This window comes from Neofelis nebulosa, chromosome 9 (genome assembly GCF_028018385.1).
Source record: "Neofelis nebulosa isolate mNeoNeb1 chromosome 9, mNeoNeb1.pri, whole genome shotgun sequence".
Lineage (NCBI taxonomy): Eukaryota > Metazoa > Chordata > Mammalia > Carnivora > Felidae > Neofelis > Neofelis nebulosa.
Window position 1 is genome coordinate 59,578,448 of NC_080790.1, and position 21,632 is coordinate 59,600,079.

Consider the following 21,632-nt stretch of genomic DNA (forward strand, 5'->3'; position numbering starts at 1 on the left):
AGCTCCTCAGTACATCTCCCTCTCGGCATATTTTACAGGGCCGCTATTTAACTGGTATTTCATAAACTCAGCTATTATGTAAAGTTTTGATGTTCTTAGTACTAGAATTTGTTGACATTTTTATTCTCAAATCCTGACTGAACAGTTCTCTCTAGAGGAGTATCTTTAGTTAAGCAGTACTGTTATTCTCCTTTATCAGGCCCTATCTTTCACATATATTATTTTTAAAATATATTTGCTGTCATTGATATGGTTTGTGTTTTATTTTAAATTGATTTGTTATCACAGGAATATTCTTCAATATAGTATTTTTTTTTTACATTTCATAATGTCAGTAGTCATACTGCAACACACTACTATCATCAATAGCCATATGAAAGCAATGAATGACTTCTGCCATTATGTTTATGGCGATAGAATCAATCTGTTTCCAGCTTATTCATCATAGCTGACAGAAGAATGTCTCAGATATAATATCTTTAACAAATATGATAACACAAACAATTTGACTATTTGCTACACACCATCTCGATAATCTCAACAGCAGTTATGAACAGCCCTCTGCAAAGTATGGAGGAGGGTACACTAGGTAGGAATGCTCCCTTAAGTCTTAATTGCTAAGCTCTAGCACTTAGAGACTGAGGTTTTAGATAGTTGTGGAGGTCACACTCGATTGCTTTTGAAAAGCCCAAGCACTAGACTCAAACAGAACTAAGTGTGAATCCCAGCTTAATAATTTACACAGTAATGCACAAACTCTTATTTCCATTTTACAAATGAGGAGTTTACTAACCTTAAACATCTTTGTCAGAATTATAAATAATAAATATGAAATGACTAGCATGTATTAAATAAGTACTTAATAGATGTGAAAGCTACTATCATTGTTTATGTCTATTTCTCCTACTAGAGTGTGAGTTGCTTAAGGTCAAGAATTAATGTCATTAGGTTTTCTAACGCTTTGAGTTAACACAGGAACTTGGGCATTGGAGATATTTCGTAAGCACCCTATAAAAGCAAATGTACTAGGGGACAATATAGCTGATGATAACTTTTGAATGATACTAGTTTTAAAGCTTGTAGGGTTCAAAATGATGGAATTTTGGGTCCCTAATATGCTGTAAACCAAAAAAGGGAGCTGGCTCATCTCTTTATAGAGCCAAAGGTGGAAGTCATTTGGTCATTCCTCTTTAATGAATGCAACATGGCATTTCTTATCTGAACTGAGAGACCTTATCTAAAGAAGAAGGACCTATAAGCCTATAGCACATAGTTCATTCTTTCCTAGTGTATTAGAGCAGCACTATATTAAAGGGTGGAAGTTTTGGAGCCAGATTACTATACAAGTAGCTGTAGGACCTTGAGCAAGTTTAAAGTTGCCAGATTTATTTAGCAAATAAAAATAAAGAACACCCAGTTAAGGGGCGCCTGGGTGGCGCAGTCGGTTAAGCGTCCGACTTCAGCCAGGTCACGATCTCGCGGTCCGTGAGTTCGAGCCCCGCGTCAGGCTCTGGGCTGATGGCTCAGAGCCTGGAGCCTGTTTCCGATTCTGTGTCTCCCTCTCTCTCTGCCCCTCCCCCGTTCATGCTGTGTCTCTCTCTGTCCCCAAAATAAATAAAAAACGTTGAAAAAAAAAATTTAAAAAAAAAAAAGAACACCCAGTTAAATGTGAATTTCAGGTAATAAAGAATTATCTAGTGTAAGCATGTCCCAGATATCATATGGGATACACTTAACACTAAAGAACTATTCATTATCTAAAATTCAAGTTTAACTGGGTTTTCTGTCCTTTTTTTTTCCTTTTCCTTCTTTTTTTTTTAAGTACGTTTCAAGCCCAACGTGGGGTTTGAACTGACCACCCTGATATTAAGAGTCTGCATACTCTAGGGGCGCCTCAGTGGCTCAGTCAGCTAAGCTTCCAGCTCTTGATTTTGGCTCAGGTCACAATCTCAACAATTGTGAGTTTGAGCCCCACATCGGTCTCTGCACTGGCAGTGTGGAGGCTGCTTGGGATTCTCTCTCTCTCTCTCTCTCTCTCTCTCTCTCTCTCTCTCTCTCGGCACCTCTCTTTCTCATCCCCCCCCTCCATATATATATATATATATATAACTTAAAAAAAAAAGAGTCTGCATACTCTACCGACTGAGCTAGCCAGGTGCCCCAGATGTTCTGTATTTTATATGACAACTTTTACTTAACCTCTTTGTGCTTGAGTTTTCTCCTTGTTAAATAAAAGATAAGAATAGTACCAAATTGATAGGGTTGTTGTGAAGATTACATGAGTTAATGCATAGAAAGTACTTAAAATAGTAACTAGTACAGAGAAGATCTCAATAAATAAATAAGATCTATTGTTGTTACCATGGGTGTTGTTGATGAGGTTATAATATTTACTGAAGATACTATTTCTGAGACCTTCTGCTGTCAGCTGTGATGATAACTGGTAATAGATTGACCTGTCACCAGAGACAGCTATTAAACTGGACATTAAAATTTGATTTTAGAGGTGAAGTGATTGACAGTGCAGGACTCTGGTCCCTGAGAGTGAAAAATAAATAAGGTCAATCTTATGATCTCCTGGTTTCCCAACAGGGCTACTTTCTACATCAGAGAGCAAGGAGGGGGAACCCAAGCAGAATATGGCAGGCAGTTTGTTGAATTGGTCAGAGTTCAGGGAAGATGAGACAACTGGAATTTGTGGGTTTGTGTACTAGAGAGGCAGGTGCTGTGTAGAGAAAGAGCTCCAGAAATCTGCGTAAGAGTCAACTTAGGTGAACCCTAAGCTGTACGTGCATAGAGTGAGACTCCACAAAGCTGACAAAGGACAATGACAGGACAGGTCCGTGTCTCCCAGGAATGGACCTGCCTGAGAATCCCTGCTTCATCATTCATTGGCTAGGTATAGCTTCTGGGGAATGTAGCCTCAGTGTAGATGCAGTGATAAATTTCAGACCACAGTATCTGAAGCTGTTGGTCTATTTTGTACCCTGAAGTCAGAGATCTCAGATGTGCCTTCTCATGAATACCACTGTACAGATCTATTTTTCCACATAGGTTCAGAGAACAGCTATTCCATGGAAACTGGAGACAAAAAGGGAAGTTAGTAAGATAAACTGTATCCGTTGTCACTGAGTTTCATCTCATGGCTGCAAATAGTATTCATCCTCTCTCTCATCCACCATCCACTTTATTTCTTTTTGCACTATTTGGCATTGCCAGGCATTTCCACTTCATTGAGTTTTGGCCATTGTTTTTTTTTTTTTTTTTTTTCAGGCTTTTAAGAGCCATTCCAGTGGCAGTTTATCCCACCCCATGGAGTCCTTAATAGGATGTTAAATTCTGTATCCTGAAGGAGTGTTCCCCACAGTAATGAATTCTTACTTATCCTGTCTTCCATTCCAACTCCCCTTTTCTTACTGGCACATGCTAGCTAAATCTTGTAATTATTTAAGTGTATGGTCTCATAGTTTATCAGATCTAGCATGTTCCTAGCTGTATTGTGCTGAGATTTAACCCCAGTTATCAGCTTGGCAGCCAGGCAGCGGCACAGGCACTTTCTAAGGGGAGGGAATATTTGTTGGTTTGAGAGGAGGGGTCTCTACAGAATCTTCTAGCACAATTGGAAGTGCTGGACGATGTACCCATCCCAGATATCAGGATCCCAGGTGTTCTTAACGGGGCATTGACTAGTAAAGTAAACTTGCCTTGGTAGTACATCCAAATGTCTCTAGAACTCTTTGACTCTAACGATTAGGTCTCCCCCATGTCAACTATATCTGCTTTTCAAATGCAGAGGATAACGGGGCGCCTGGGTGGCGCAGTCGGTTAAGCGTCCGACTTCAGCCAGGTCACGATCTCGCGGTCCGTGAGTTCGAGCCCCACGTCAGGCTCTGGGCTGATGGCTCGGAGCCTGGAGCCTGTTTCCGATTCTGTGTCTCCCTCTCTCTCTGCCCCTCCCCCGTTCATGCTCTGTCTCTCTCTGTCCCAAAAATAAATAAAAAACGTTGAAAAAAAAAATTTAAAAACAAACAAATGCAGAGGATAAGGACTTCTGTAAACTACCAAAGTGGCTATTAACTGAAAAGAGCACTCAGGGGAAAAAAAAAAAAAAAAAAAAAAGAAGGAAAGAAAAGAGCATTCAGTTTCTCATTATGCTTCCTCATGATGTAAATACAACTTAGTAGTAATCAGTCTGTTCCACTGTCTGCTTAATAAGTATTGCCCATCCACAGCCTCCACCACCCACCAAAGCATACTTCTGAGCAATTCTAAGGAAAGTTCTAAGACTATCAGAAGTCATCAAGCCAGTGTTGCCCATTTGAAGAATCCCGTGTCACCCAGGAACAGGACTGCCTTACTATCTCAACTGCCCTCAGCCACTGCCCAGGAGCAGCTTGTGGAAAGTGTAGCCTTAACAGGAAAACACAATGATAGATTTCAAAATGCAGCAGCTGGGGCTGTCAGTCAGTTGTACTCCCTGCAGTAGGAGATCTGAGAGAGAGATTCTCATGAGTGCCACATTGAGGTTTATAAATAGAAGTGGGAGAGATGACATGAAAACAGAGAGTAGGGAGCTCCAAGAATCAGTCCTTCCACTGAAGCAATCATTAAGCAACAAAACTGACAGAATTAACTTTAACTTTATAATCTAAATTTTAAAACTTAAAACAATAGTGCCTAATAAAGACAGAGAATGCTACATATAGGTAAGAAAGAATTACTGCATTTTTGTTTACCTATCTACCATCCCCCATACCCCTCTATGACAGTGGCCTTGAGGACACTGGTTGGCATTCCTAGTATTACCTAGCTGGTGCAGAGGGCCATGATGGACCTTGTTCTCAAAAACTGTGGTTATGCATTTTGCATTTTGACCAGTGTGTGGTTTCCAGAGGGACCAGTGCAGAAGCTTGGTTTCATTTACCTCTGTCAGGCTATGACAGCATCTCTGGCAAAAGCATTTGCATATGTCAAAAGCATTTAAAGACATATAATATGCATAGCTGACTCAGGCAAGAGAGGGAGACTGGGAAGAGCAGCAGATTGACCAGCAGACCTGGGAAAGAGAAGGCTAAGCAGAAGATATTTTAGAATAAGTTCCTTGAAGGGCTACTACATATACTAGTGCATTACAGGTGCAACACAAATGCCCAAAGCTGGATGCATGCTCAGAAAGACCTGAGAGAACCCCAGTTATAAACCTCAGGAAGACCTTCGGCCCTGCATAAGAAAGAAGGTAAGGCTAAGACAGAATTACATATAGGTAATTTGGCTAAGCAATAAAGGAGTATCCTAAATCTGAGCCAATCTACAAAGACTGGGAGAGTTTTTTGTTGCTTCACAATTTGAAAAAAAATCTATCAGGTCATCTGTCAGGATTTTAAAAAATATCTGGCTGCTGACATAATGAAACAGAGATGTCAGTGATCACACATGAGAAGGAGTATAGGCCTTGCAAAAATAGTTTGGGAATGTCAGTAAACAAATGGAGTAGTGCCCTCAACAGTACAGTAAAACCTAGAGAGGGAAAGAATCTGATTTCCAGAGTTATCACATCATGATACTCAAAATGTCTAATTTCAAAAAAAAAAAAAAAAAGTTTTCAAAGGCATACAAAGAAGCAGGGAACTATGGCCCATTCACAAGGAAAAAAAGTTGGCAGCATCCCAGGGGAAACCTAGGCACTGGGATGACTAGACAAAGACTTTATTTATATTAACTCTCTTTAATAAGCTCAAAAAGCTAAAGGAAACCATGGACAATGAACAAAAAGAAACAAGAAGGATAATGCCTTACCAGATAGAGAATATAATAAAGAGATCGAAATTGTAACAAGGAATCCAATAGAATATCTTGAGCTATAGAGTATAATAGTTGAAATGAGAAATTCACTAGATTGATTCAACAGATTTGAGCAGGCAGAAGAATCATTGAATGTTAAAATAGGACAATTTAAATTATCAAGCTAGAGGAGCAGATATAAAAACAGAATGAAGAAAATAAAAACAACTTGAGGGACCTGTGAGATGCCATTAAGCATATGCATTATGGGAGTCTTAGAAGAAAATTTTGACTAATGGCATGAATCTACATATCCAAGAAACAAGATGAAATTCAAGTATAATCAACTCAACAAGATCCACATTAAACACATTACAATCAAAATTCAAAAACCAAGAAGAGAATCTTGAAGGTGGAAAGCAGAAAGCAACTTATAAGCAGGATCCGTAGTAAGATTAACAGCTTATTTCTCATTAGAAACCATGGAGGTCAGAAAGTGGTGAGATGACATTTAAAATGTACAAAGGAAAAAACTATAAACCAAAAATCCTACACTTGATCTTAGAAGAACAACTTTTTTTTAATACCATTGAGTATAATGTTAGCTGTGGGTTTTTCATTTATGTTTCTCTAACATCAGGAACCAGACAAGGATGTCCACTTTCACCACTTTTATTCAACATTGTACTGGAAGTCCTAGCTGTAGCAATCAGATAAGAAAATGAAATAAAAAGTATAAAATGAAATACAATGGGTAAGGAAGAAGTAAAACTTTGACTATTTGCAGATGACATGCCACTATATATAGAAAACCCTAAAGACCACCAAATAACCACTAGAACTGATAAATGAATTCAGTAAAGTCACAGGGCACAAAATTAACAGACAGAAATATGTTGCATTTCTATACACTAATAATGAAGTAGCAGAAAGGGCAATTAAGAAAACAATCCCATTTACATTTGCACCATAAAGAATAAATACCTAGGAATAAACTTAACCAAGGAGATGAAAGCCATGTACTCTGAAAACTATAAAACACAGATGAAAGAAACTGAAGATGGCCCAAACAAATGGGAAGATATTTTATGCACATGGAGTAGAAGAACCAATATTGTTAAAATGTCCATAGTACCAAAACCAGTGTACACATTCAGTGCAGTCTGTATCAAAATTCCAGTGGCATTGTTCACAGAAATAGAGCAAATAATCCTTAAATTTGTATGGAACCACAAAAGAACCTGAATAGCCAAAACAATTTTGAGAAAGAAGAACAAAGGTGGAGGTATCACAATCCAGATTTCAAGATATACTACAAAGCTTTAGTAACAAAAGAATATGATATTGGCACAAAAATGGGCACATAGATCCATGGAAAAGAATAGACATCCCAGAAATAAACTCATGCTTATATGATCAGTTAATCTACAACAGAGGAGACAAGAATATACAATGGGGAAAAGACTGTTCCTTCAACAAATGGTGCTGGGAAAACTGGACCACTTTCTTAACACCATGCACAAAAATAAACTCAAAGTGGATTAAAGACCTAAATGTTAAACCTGAAACCATAAAACATTTTTGTACATATGTCTCCTCAGGCAAAGGAAACAAAAGCAAAATTAAACTATTGGGACTACACCAAAATAAAAAAGGTTTTGCACAGTGAAGGAAAACATCAACAGAACAAAAGGACCACCTAATGAATGAGAGACAATATTCGCAAATGGTATATCTGATAAGGGGTTAATGTCCAAAATTTGTGAGGAACTTACACAACTCAACACCAAAAATCCCCCAAATAATCTGATTAAAATGGGCAGAAGAATTGAATAGATGCTTTTCCAAAGAGGGCATACAGATGGCTAACAGACATATGAAAAGATACTCAACACCACTAATTATCACAATTGCAAATCAAGACTATAGTGAGGTATTATTGCCTTAAACCTGTCAGAATGGTTAGAATTAAAAAGATAAGGAGTAATAAATGCTGGTGAGGATGTGGAAGAAAAAGAACCCTGTGTGCTGTGTGGTGCAGCCACGATGGATAACAGTATGGAGGTTCCTCAAGAATTTTAAAATAGAATTACAATATGATTCAGTAATGCCACCACTGGGTGGTAAACACCACTGGGTATTTATCCAAAGAAAATGAAAACATTAATTCACAAAGATGTATGCACCCCTATGTTTATTGAAATATTATCTACAATGATGAAGATATGGAAGCAAACCAAGTGTCCATCAATAGATGAATGGATAAAGGAGATGTGATATATATGTTATTTATATCATAGAATATTGCTCAGCCATAAAAAAAAATGTGATCATGCCATTTGTGACAACATAGATATACTTAGAGAGTATAATGCTAAGTGAAATAAGTCAGTGAAATATGATTTCACTCGTGGAATTTAAGAAACAAGACAAATTAACAAAGAAAAAAGAGACAAAAAGTACAGAGAAAACACTGGTGGTTGCCAGAGGGTTGTGGAGATGGGTGAAATAAATTAAGGGGATTAAGAGTATACTTTTCATGATGAGCATTGAGTAATGTATGAAATTGTGGAATCATCATATTGTAAACTTGAAACTAATATAACACTGTATGTTAATAATACTTCAGTGTGTGTGTGTGTATGTATATATGCATATATTGAAAAGATATATTATATTATATTATATTATATTATATTATATTATATTATATTATATTATATTATATTTCTACCACTGGCAAAGTTTTATAAACTGAAAGCATAAAAATATTGCTAAAAGAAATTAAAGAAGACTTAAATAAATGTGGACATCCCATATATGTGGATTAGAAGACTTCCTCGTTAAGATGGCAGCACTTACCCAAAGTAGTCCAAAGATTCAAAATTCCAGTGCCTTTTTTTTTTCAGAAATAGAAAAAGCCAGCTCACAAATTTATATGAAATTGCAAAGGAGCCCAAACAGCCCAAACAATGTTAAAAAAGAACAATGGTAGGGAACACACACTTCCTGATTTCAAAACTTACTACAACTGTTTTTTACTAAATTGATAAAGTAATTCAATGTAGTCTAGATGGTCTTTTCCAAATATGATACGACATAAACTGGTGATCCATATAGGGGGAAAAATGAGTCTTGTCCTCTACCTTTTGCCAACACAAACATACTTGAAGTGGATCACAGCCCTGAATATAAAAGGTGAAATTATACAACCATCAACATGGCAGAATAAGTTTTTTACCATTTACTCCTCAGCACACCAACTTAGACAATCACCCATGAATAAGAGTGCCTTTGTGGAAGTCTGGGAGTCCAGCAGAGATGTTCCAGCACACCTCTGGAGCAAAAAGGGGGGAAAATCTGAGATTGGATCCATTGAATAGGGTAAGAGGAGCAGTTTCACTTTACTTGTGTCATTCCTTTCCCAGGGTGGCACAGCTCAGTGCCAAGAGAGACCTCGGCCCATGATTTCTCCCATGGCTAAAAGTGAGAGCATGTTGAGTAAGTGCCTGGCTTCCCAAGCTGTGCAGGATGCTGCCAGAGACTTACTTCTTTCTCATCCTATCCAGAATACTCAAGTGTGCTGCATATCTAGGGGGTGGAGAACAGCTGGAAAAACAGCAGTCACTGCTCTTAGAGGGCATCAAAGGGATACAGATGCTACTAACTGACTGACCGACCAGACTGACTGACAGACTATTATCAAGAAGCCTACCCACGAACTGATGAGGACACTTTGCCTATGGATCCGCACAACTGGCAACAGGTACCCCAAATGCTCCATGTGTGCCCCCACACTCCATGGCCAGCATCCTATGCATGAGTCCAGGGTGGCAAGAGGAGACTTTGGAAATGGCTACTAATCACACACAGATAGCCTGACTGTAGGACTAAGAGAAAGCACACAAACTTGGGCATAAGGAGTGCCCTAGGAAAGCAAATAGCAGGTTCTCAGCATCTGGCCTAAGGTTGCAGAATAGAGAGAAGGCATATATCTTAAGAATTCCTCCCCAAGAGAGAATAAGAAGTGTGGAGCAGGTTTATCCATAGAAAAAGTCTGAGAACAGCTCAGAATCCCTACAGGGCTAATATTCCTGAAACTAGTTGGTAAGACTGAATTAGGTGACTATTTAAATGAGAGAACAGCAACATAAGACTTGAAGAAGCATGAAATATCAAGGAAACATGACACCACCAGAGAAACACGATATTTTTGTAATAAATATCCCCAAAGAAATGAAGATCTGTGGTATACCCAATAATTAAACATTTTAAGGAAACTCAACGAGCTACAAGAAAACAAAGACATTAAGATAAGGAAAACAATGAACAAAATGAGAACTTTACAGAGACAAAAATCATTAAAAAAAAAACCAGATTCTGGAGGTGAAGAATACAATGGATAAAATGAAACATGAAGTAGAGAGCATCAACAACAGATGGAATTGAGCCAGTGAAAGAATCTTTGAGGTAGAAGACAAGTCTTTTGAAATTACCCAAAGGAAAGCAAAGAAAAAAGAATGAAAAATACTAAAGGAAGCATGTATGAACTATAGCATACCATAAGAAAAAATAATCTGTGAAATTATTTTCCATCATACTAGCTTGTTTTCTTGTGCATTTGGTGATTTTTGATCACAAGCTCATACTTGTTTTATTTTAATTTATGATAAGCCTGGGGGTTTCTATAAAACATGCTTTAATCTAGGGGTGCTAGGCTGTCTCAGTTGTTGGAGCATGTGACTCTCAGTCTTAGGGTTGTGTCTTTGAGCCCCACATTGGGTGTAGAGTCTACTTAAAGAAAAAGCTTTAAGCAAGACATGAATTTTTTTTTTTATTCTTTATACCAAAGTTAGGGACACTAATATCCTCGGAACATTTTAGCCCTTGGCTTAATCAGAAGTCTTGGGCTTAGCACTGTTACCTTGACACTTGTTCAGAGCTCAGTCTCTTGAGTGTGATGGCCCTTAGGGTAGTTCTGCCTCTCCCTCTCCCCCAGTATTTGCTCTCTGCTCAGGGATCTTTACTCTAGTTTTAATGAAGGGATTTCATTTGGTTGGTTATATTTTGATTGAGACTATGGTACTCTTAGAGAGATTTTCTTATTTTTTTAGAGTTCTGTGATGTACTTTAATGTATATTTTATAGGCAGTCTAGTTGGGAGTTCCCTTTGGTATTTCTGGTTGACCATTCTGCCCAATTCCAAAGCCAATCCTTCATTTTATCATAGTGCTCATCATTATCTCTCACCTAGAAAGAACAAAACATCCTATCTTGTCCCTCTTAATTTCACTTTCTCCAATTTTAATTTATCATATATATGGTTGCCAAATTGATGTATTGATGGATATGTTAGACACTTTAAATTTAAAGTACCTGGAAATAAAAGTTTGGAGCTCAGGAAAGATAGGGAACCTAGGGATTCGTGAGTTATTGATGTAATTATCAATGGCATGAAGTGAGTAAGGTTATTGGGGAAACTAGAGTAGTAAGTATAAATAAGAGGACCATAGAACACCAACTTTATGGAGTAGGCATAGAACAAACTGGGAAAGGAGACTAAGAAAATGAAATGTCAGAAATGAGAAAACAAAGAATGGCATCTCCAAATGCAAGGAAAAAGGGAGTTTCAAGGAGGGGAAATTTGTAGGGTCAGATGTGGCCAAAAGGGCACACAAGATGAGAACTTATCTTACGTTTCATCACTAGAAGCTGGAAGATTACTATTGACAGAAAAGTTTCAGTGTAGTGGGATCAAATGTAAAATAGCAGTGAATGTATGAACAAGTTGTACAACTTGCTACAGTCCTCTGTTTCTCATTACATCCCACCTCCACTGAATACACAAGGAATCAGTAAACTGCCTGGAACAAAAGAAATAGAACTGCTTTCTGATCTTCCATAGTTAAAGGGATTCAGTCAAATACTGGAGAGGTTAGTAAGAACGGTGAAGGAGGAGATTGGCAATAAGAGTCATTAATTTTCTGTTAGGACTTAAATTATTTTAGCTATTTTACTGATAAAATTTATGTAATCTGTTAATATTCCATATTTCTGATGTGTTGCAATTGAAATCTTTATATTTTATACTGTCATATTTCACAATATAAAGTAGAGAACAAAGTACAACCTGGTTATTTACCTGCTTGTTTCCGGAGTCAGAAATTCTCACAATTATATCTATGTAAATCTCAGCATTCAAACCAAAAAAAAAGACCTTTCCTTCTAAAACTCTGTGCAAAGTATGTGATCATAACATGCTTTGCTTCCAGGAGCTTCAACTTTCCTGTGAAGGTAATTAATTTAAACTGTAGTTTTCATATATCTTGGGCTAAAATTAAACTTTCACTAAAAAGAATTATCAGGGGCACCTGCGTGGCTCACTCGGTTAAGCGCCCAGCTTCTTCGACTCAGGTCATGATATCACAGTTCATGGGTTCGAGCCTTGTATCAGGCTCTGTGCTGACAGCTCAATGCCTGGAGCCTGCTTTGAATTCTGTGTCTCCATCTCTCTCTGCCCCTACCCCACTCGTGCTCTCTCACTCTCTCTCTCTCTCTCTCTCTCAAAAATGAATAAACATTATAAAAAAATAATTATCAAAGTTATACTTTAGGAAAAGTGTATATTGTGTAAAAAGAGTAGAAAAGTAATGTTTGAAATATTTAGAAAATACTTAAGAATACTTAGAAAAGGGGCGCTTAGGTGGCTCAATCAGTAAAGCATCCAAGTTTGGCTCAGGTTATGATCTCACGGTTTGTGGGTTTGAGCTCTGAGTCAGGCTCTCTGCTGTCAGTGTGGAGTCCACTTCAGATCTTCTGTCTCCTCTGTATGCCCCTCCCCAGCTCCCTCCCTCCTTCCCTCCCTCTCTCCCTCTGTCTCTCTGTCTCTGTCTCAAAAATAAATAAGCATTAAAAAAACTTACTTAGAAAATACGTTAAAATATTTGGAAACCGTTTCTACTGTCATTTTCGAACAACCTAGGGTGTATATTTTCCAAAACTCACAAATATGACTTTTGTAATAATACAGCATATGGCTTCTCAACTTTTACCTGTGAAACACAAAAGTATAATTATTCGGTTTGTTAATTACTGTTATCTTGCTATATTCTACATATTCCCATACTTTTCTCTTACAAAACATGATAAAGTTAAAAATTATGAGAGACTTTTTCCTAAGCTATTATTTCCCTACATTCAACAGCACCTTCTCTGGGTTATGCTTATCCTTGCAAATTGCATTGAAGGCCTCTGCAGGCTCTTTGACTAAGGCCCTTCTAAGTGCAATAACATTTCACATACAGAAAATCCCAGCAGGCAAATTCCCCACTGTTTGAAAATATTTTTCCCATCAGAAGAACAAAAAACAGTAACACATAAATACATTAAACAAGCAGCTCTCTTCTTTTATGGTTTTGTTCATAACTAACATATACATTTCTTTTCTTCATTATAGGTACCAGAGATTTGAAAAGGCATTTCTGTTAGCTGTTGACATTGGTGCTCGTGACCTGTTTATGGTGAGTCATTCCCAGAGATGATTTTGTGCCTTCAGTTCTAAGGCTGAGTAAGTTGTCAGCTTTTGTGACCATTAAAAAGGATTAGTGTCATTTGTGCCTTAGACACATGGTGAGAAAGCATTATTCCTTCTTGGCTTGCAGCTTTGCCTTCATGAAACTGGTCAATAGCCATCTAGTCTCTTTTGACTCGTTGACATTTTCTTTGCTAGGGCCCAAAGGATTTTTTATGTTTTCTAAGAATTTATAATTCTTGAACTTTTCTCCTTGTGTACCTTGATGTGAGGGGATGACACCTTTCTATCTAATAAGCGTGTCCTTTTAATCCATTCTCTAAAGTACAGCTACAGAAGCCAGGACATAGGGCAAAATATGTACCATAGATTTTGAATGTGCTCAAGTTTGTCCCTTAGATTTTAGTGTAAAGTAACAAATTATGAATGTTCTCACTTATATTTTTAAAGTAACCACAGTGCAAAACACATCCAAGAAGTTATAAATTCATATACACTTTAGTCCTCCCATTTATTAGCTAACAGCAGTAAAATTGGCCAGTTTCTTACAGATCCTTGTGCTCTGTATCAGGTTCTTCTAAGATCTTTTACCACAATGTCACAGTGAGGTCAGATGAGGTGGTGTTCCTTTCCTGGTTTCCTAGCATATTCTGCTCCACAGAAAATTCATTGTTGTCAAGGAAACCAATAAAGTAAAAGCTTCCTGAAAACGAAACAAAAAAAATTCTGGAAGGCTCTTTTACCTGAATCTTCTGCACAATGAAGACATTTCTGTAGTTTAAGCTTTGATGCTTTAGATATTAAAATGGCTTCATGACATTAGGTCACTTGTCTTTGGAATGAGTTTGTTGTTTAAATTCTAACTTTGCATCATTCAGTTAAATTGTGCTTTCATTGATCGTGAAGAAATCTCTAATTCAAAAAGTTATTATTTATCATCTGTATTTTGTTTTTGTCAAATTGAATAGACATATTCGTATATTGAGAGAAGGTTTTATTTGGCCAATATCTCTACATGTAGACATTACAGTGTCAGAAATAACAACACTTTTTAGATTTTTTGACCCCACTATCTATCTCTACTTTCTCACCTTTACCAGTATTCCCCTCAGTAAAGGTAGATTTTCTTCATATTTCTTTATTCATAAGGTTGTTTTTGAGTCTTAGTGGGGATAATGTATTGAAAGTACTTTGTAAACTGGTAAGTAATATACAGATGTTATGTGTTATTATTGTTGAGACAGAGCAACTATTGTTATTACATAGCCATGTAAAAAATAATGAATACCTGAAACAGGGCTTCAATTATATGAATGTAAAAGAGAGGATATTTTGTAAGCAAAAGCAATATGATTCAGCAAGACCTTAGATTGAAATAAAATATTTTGATAAGAATAAATAATACTATAATAGAAAGTAAACAATAAATAAAGAGAATAAAAATAAAAAACCAATGGACATCCTTTAAAATACCTCTCTGTGAATGTATTCATTCCCTATACTTTTTGTTTATAACTTGATTTTTTTCTTTCAACAATATGACATAGTTTTCCATATCAGTAAACATAAGTGTATGTCATTTCTTTAATGTTTACGTTATATTCCATCTTATATGTGATAACTGGCATAAAAACAGGCACACAGACCAATGGAACAGAATAAAGAGCCCAGAAATGAACCCATGCATATATGGTCAACTAGTCTTTCACCAAGAATACACAATGGGGACAAGTTAGTTTTTTCTTTCCTTTTTTTTTCTTTCTTTAATATAATTTATTGTCAAATTGGCTAATATACAGTGTGTAAAGTGTGCTCTTGGTTTTTGGAGTAGACTCCCATGGTTCATTGCTTACACACAACACACAGCGCTCATCCCAACAAGTGCCCTCCTCAATGCCCATCACCTACTTTCCCCTCTCCCCTACCCCTCCATCCACCCTCAGTTTGTTCTCTGTATTTAAGAGTCTCTTATGGTTTGCCTCTCTCCTTTCTGTTTGTAACTATTTTTTCCCCTTCCCTTCCCCTATGGTCTTCTATTAAGTTTCTCAAGATCCACATATGAGTGAAAACATACGATATCTGTTCTTCTCTGACTTGTTTCACTCAGCCTTCCAGTCCTATTCACCTTGCTGCAAATGGCATGATTTCATTCTTTCTCATTGCCAAGTAGTATTCCATTGTATATATAAACCACATCTTTTTATCTATTTATCAGTTGATGGGCATTTAGGCTCTTTCCATAATTTGGCTATTATTGAAAGTGCTGCTGTAAACATTGGGGTACGTGTGCCCCTATGAATCAGCATCCCTGATTCCTGTATCCCTTGGATAAATTCAATAAGTGGTGTAGGAAAATTGGATATCCACATGCAAAATAATGAACCTGGACTCCTATCTTACATGACTCACAAAAACTAAAAATGAATTGAAGACTTAAATGTAAGACCTATAGCCATAAAGTCCTAGAAGAAAACGTTGAGAAAAAGCTCCTTGACATTGGTCTTGGCAGTTTGGGTTTTTTATTTTTTGTGGGTTTCTTTGTTTGTTTATTTGTTTTTGTTGTTGTTTTTTTGATAAAAGACAATAAAAGCATAGGCCACAAAAGCTAAAATAAGTGACACTGTGTCAAACCAAAAAGTTTCTGCACAGCAAAAGAAATAGTCAAAAAAAAAAACCAAAAAGGCAATCTACAAATGGGAGAAAATATTTGTAAATCATATATTTGATAAGGGGTTAATATCCAAAATATATTACAACTTCAACAACTCAATAGCAAAAAAATCAAACAATTCAATTAAAAAATGAGCAAAGGACCTGAAAAGACATTTTTCCAAAGAGGACATACAGATGGCCAACAGGTACATGAAAAGGTACTCAACATCACTAATCATCAGGGAAATGCAAATCAAAACCACAATGAGATAATACCCCACACCTGTTAGGATGTCTTTTATCAAAAAAGAGATTACAAAAGTTGGCAGAGATGTGGAGAAAAGGGAACGCTTGTTCACTGGTGGTGTGAGTGTAAACTGGTGCAGCCACTATGGAAAACAATATGGAGACCCCTTAAAAAATTAAAAATAAAACTGCCACATAACCCAGAAATCCCACTTCTGGGTAGATACCCAAAGGAAACAAAACCGGTATCTCGAAGAAGTATCTGTACCCATGTGTGCAGCAGCATTATTCAGATAGCCAAGATGTGGAAATAACCTAGGTGTCCATTGACAGATGAAGGAAATCTTGCCATTTGCTATACCATTGACCAACCTGGAGGGCATTACGCTAAGGAAAATAAGAGAAAGACAAATACTGTCTGGTGTCAGTTATATATGGAATCTTAAAAAATAAATAAAAACTGGTTTCATAGAAATAGTAAAGTGGTGGTTGCTAGGGACTGGTTAGTGCTCTTTGTGCCTTGTTTTTAAAAATCTTCAAGGTCTTGAAATTTTCAAGGTCTTGAAAATTCTTCTTTTTTCTAAAGATTTTGTTTGTAAGTAATCTCTATAACCAATATGGGCTTGAACTCACACCCCCCCAGATCAAGAGTTGCATGCTCTGCTGACTGAGCCAGCCAAGCACCTCCAAAATTCTCCTTTTTATCTTCCAGAATTTGTATTATTTTAATGTTAACATTTAAACCTACAATCCACCTCTATTGATTTTTTTAGAGGATATGGCACAAAATTAACTTCCATCATACGTATATCCAGTTGACCTGTGAACATTGATTGACAAAACTGTACTTTGACGCTTTACAGGGTCACCTTTGTCATAAATGAGGTTCCCACAGAAATGCACATCAAAACCATAATGAGATATAACCTCACACCAGTCAGAATGGTTAGTATCAAAGAGACAGGAAATAACAAGTGGTGGCAAGGATGTGGAGAATGTTGGTGGGAATGTAAATTGTTCACTATAGATAACTATGCAGATTTCTCAAAAAAATAAAAATGGAAATACCATATAATCCAGTAATTCTGCTACTGGGTATTTACCCAAAGACAATGAAAACACTATTTGGAAAAGACACATGCACCCCTGTTTATTGCAACATTATCTACAAAAGCCAAGGTGTGGAAGCAACCCAAATGCCCATCCATAGATGAATGGATAAAGATGTTATATATATACAGGATGGAATAATAGCCATAAAAAAGAATGAAATCTTGCCATTTGTGACAACATGGATGGACCTAGAGGATATTATGCTACGTGAAATAAGTCAGACAGAAAAAAACAAACACTGTGTATTTTCACCTATATGTGGAAGGTACAAGTAAAAACAAATGAACAAATAAACACCAAAAGAAACAGAAACAGGCTCATAAATACAGAGAACAAACTGGTGGTTGTCAAAATAGAGGGGTATAGGGGGATGGGTGAAATAGGTGAAGGGGATTAAGAACTAAACATTTTTAGTTATAAAATAAGTTAGGGAGATGAAAAGTGCAGCATAGGGAATATAGTAGATAATGTAATAAATTGGTATGTTGACAGATGGCAACTACACTTATTGTATGTAGTAAGCATTACATAATGCATAGATTTGTTGAACCACTATGTTGTACACCAGTAAATAATAGAATACTGCATGTCAACTATAATTCAATCAGAATAAGCCAATCAAGTGCCCTATATGTGAAGGTATATTACTAGATTCTGTCCTTGCTCCAATACTAAACTTCTTTAATTACTTCATAAGTATTTATATCCAATAATGTAAGTCTTCCAAGTTTGTTTAAATGTGTTGTTCTTACTCTAACCTGTGATAGATGCTTAAGTCATGGATTTTTTAGCTACTGTATCCTAATGTATGCATTCAAGGGTATAATCTCCATTCAAAGATGGCCTTGATTGCATTCTGACAATTTTATGTGTCTGTTTTTCGTTATCATTCAGCTCAAAGTATTTCTAAACATTTCTGTTGTGAATTCTTTGTCCTAGGTTTCTTACATTTCCTAATTTCAAATAATAAAACATTTTCTAGACAGACACACACACACACACACACACACACACACACACCCCTTAACCTATTCTGTATTACATCAACCCTTTGAAATTTGTTGAAATTCCCTTATGGCTCATTGTATGGTCAATCTTTTATATCCATGTTTCTTTATATTTTGAGTTGCATCTCTTATAAGCAATAAATGTATATTTTTAATCAGGGGTCACCTTTGTCTTTTAATTAGATTATTTAATTGGATTATAAATAATATAATTGTGTTTGTCCTACCCACTTTCTTTTCTGTTTCTCCCACCTATTCTATGTCCTTTTACCTAACCATCCTTGCCCTTTTTTATGTTAACTCTATTATTCCATTTTTTCCCTTCTATTAGCTTATTAATTACATTTTTCCTCTAATTTTTTCTTTTGACTCCTATCCTTATGCTGAATCTTTCTGTCTTTCTGTTCTTGTTTGGGGGTCATTTGGTTTTAACTCTCTGCCTTTTTTTTTTTTTTTTTTTTTTTTTTTGAAAAACCAAAGCATTTTTTTAAATGTAGTGATAATTTGAGGCTGTGTATGATGTTGTTTTCCTCCAGAAAGAATTTACTTTTGCTTCTAGAAGTTAGTTAGGGTAAAGGTTAAAAGACACCTTACTCCATTCTGGGATTGAGTTTGTTTGAACATGAGTTTCAGTCTAAGAGCCAATTTATTTCTACTTTAAACTGAACATCAAGAGTGTAGCCCTTCAGGAGTCCCAGTTAGAAGCCTTGTCTGTTCAGCAGACCCTGAAGTATAACTTAGTAGCCTTAGCCCATTGACTCTACCTAATGTTCAGTGTGGTTTCTCAACTTCTCAAACACTACTTTCTGTTAAGTTTCTCATCTTCTTGGCCACCAATTACATATTGGCAAATACTTTGAAAAGCAAAAGCTGCACCAAATGTCAGGCTTACCTCTCTGGGCTTTGCTTCTGTCTAGAATCTTGGTCCTTCAAATACTCACTGTCTTGTTCTCCAATGTCTTCAAACAGAATTTTAAAAATTATTTTAGCCAGCTGTTTTAGTTGTTCTCAGCAAGACTATTAGTCTGATATGTTCTCATCTGGGATAACTGGAGTGAGAAGTTCTGCAGTATGTTTTTGGAAGGTGAGTGAAGTGTTAAGCTTGGCACTAGCTGCTTTCCAATTCTGGATAACCCCCCTGCAGTGCGCTGTTATGTTTGAACTATTAATCGCTAAGAGCCTTAAATGTCACAAATTCTGCTTTAAAGCATGACGTATCATCAATTTTATGCCCCAAATGGAACAAATGAAATTATATAAGATGTTGTTTATACTAGGGTTTATGGTTTAATTGTAGTAAAAGCACTAAAAAGAAAAACCCAAGTTTTTAAAATTCTAACTTATGTTCAAAAAAGTAAAAAAAGTAATTTTCAGTTCTTCAAGTTGAAGAATTATAGAAATCTTATAAGATTAGTAATGCAGATCTTTCCTTTTGCTAATGAAAATATTTGTGTATGCCAGCTTAAATTTATAGTCTGTCTTGCTTGAAGGCATACCAAGTGCTTTATCAGTAACAAAATCATTACATCTCACAAAGTTAAAGGAGTTAACTTTTCTTGATCACCTGCAAAGGCATTATACCAGATAATGCCTTATATAATGGTATAATATATTATGTCAATATGTTATATATAACATACATTATACCACTTTATACATTATCTTATTTAATTCTCATAATAATCCTAGACAATAGAATTATTATACCTATGTTACAGTTGCTAAAAGTAATTATAAGGACAACTGAGAATTGTGATTCAAACTAAGGTGTATTTGACTCTAAAGTTCATGCTGTTTCCATTTATACCAAACTACTTATATAAACTAAAAATTTAGAAGTTCCCCAAAGCTCAGTGATTTATGACGTGATGACTCCCTATTACTAACTTCAAAGAGCTATTCTTTTCCTTTTATTCTTTACCAAAGTTCAAAAGTTATCAGTAAGACTGTTTATTGCAGAATGGCATCTGATCTATCCTGAATGATACACAGAACCCAGTTTATTTGGAATATCATTCATCTAAATTAAGAGCTCTTAGTCTGTAACAAAAGGAAGTGCACAGTGAATATAAAAAGGACCACAGAAAAATAGCACCAATTGCCCATTTCCCTGTTTTCTCATTCATGTCTCCAGGAAAAAAAAAAAAAAACAAACCTCACACATTTAGTGATAGTTTTCTTAGAGAGGAATGTGGTATATGCCAGACATGATATTGATAGATCTTCCAGGACTATGAGTCTGCTCTTTGAGAACCCATTTGCATCTTGGGAGACACAAAGAGTTGTATCTTAGACTGTCATTTGAACTGGATAGGTGTAATACTTTTTAAAGTGTCCATTCCCAATTTCTTGTCTTTTAAAAACCATTAGCTTCTAGGGGCACTTGGATGGCTCAGACAGTTAAGCATCCAACTTCAGCTCAGGTCATGATCTAAACAGTCTGTGAGTTCAAGCCCCATGTGGGGCTCTGTGCTGACAGCTTGGAGTCTGGAGCCTGCTTTGGAGTGTGTGTCTCCTTCTCTCTTCCCCTCCCCTGCTCATTCTCTATCTGTCTCTCAAAGGTAAGTAATTTAAAAATATTTTTAAAAAACCAAAACACTAGCTTCTCATTGATCCCTATAGTCCAAGGTTGTTTCCTACCAAAACCCAAGCAAAAGGGAATAATTATATAGTCAATATTGGCAGAACTGTTTTAAAATATTACTGGTAAGGGAAGAGGATCTTCCACTTCCAGCTACTGGACAAACTGGTTTCAGACTTGTGCTCCCACTGTAAACTACTATAAAACTACATAAAATATGAGACAACAGTTTTTAGGCATTGGACAATAAGTAAGCCCTGCAGGACTTTGATTCTTAAAAGAGGAGGAATATACAGATGGCCCTCTATATAATTTCCAGAACAGAGACCAGTGATGTCTCTCAGATGAAGAGCCAGGGATGAGTTCAGAATTCAGAGATGATAAATGATCTAGAATTTATGGGGCAGGATACCAGAATGGGAAAATTTATGTGAAGAGTGGGGACCCAGAAGTCTACAAGGTGGTTACTTGGGTCCTTGATGGAAGGCTAAGCAGCAAGTATATATAAGGCCTACCAAAGAGTCACTGCTGTGAGACTGAGAGCTAAACGGAGAGCCTTCGTAATGGTGAGAGGTGCTGGAATTCTGGCTCAAAGTGAAGCAACCTCACTGGGCATTTTTATGAAACTCTAGAAATGCTATGCTTGAAGATGAAGAACTTATTACAGGACTGTGTACAAAACCAGATCTGCCTTTAAAAATCACAAAACCTAACTTGACAG

The 21,632-nt window shown here is 36.5% G+C and overlaps 1 protein-coding gene across 3 annotated transcripts in view; it reads left to right on the forward strand.

The window, feature by feature from the left end:
• Window positions 1-21,632, forward strand: part of WDPCP (WD repeat containing planar cell polarity effector) — a 388,941-nt gene that overhangs the window by 190,005 nt on the left and 177,304 nt on the right. For all 3 annotated transcript variants that reach the window (XM_058683943.1, XM_058683942.1, XM_058683944.1), the window contains one exon: window positions 13,238-13,301. In XM_058683943.1, the coding sequence (XP_058539926.1) occupies window positions 13,238-13,301 (64 nt within the window). The remainder of the gene's footprint in view (window positions 1-13,237; window positions 13,302-21,632) is intronic.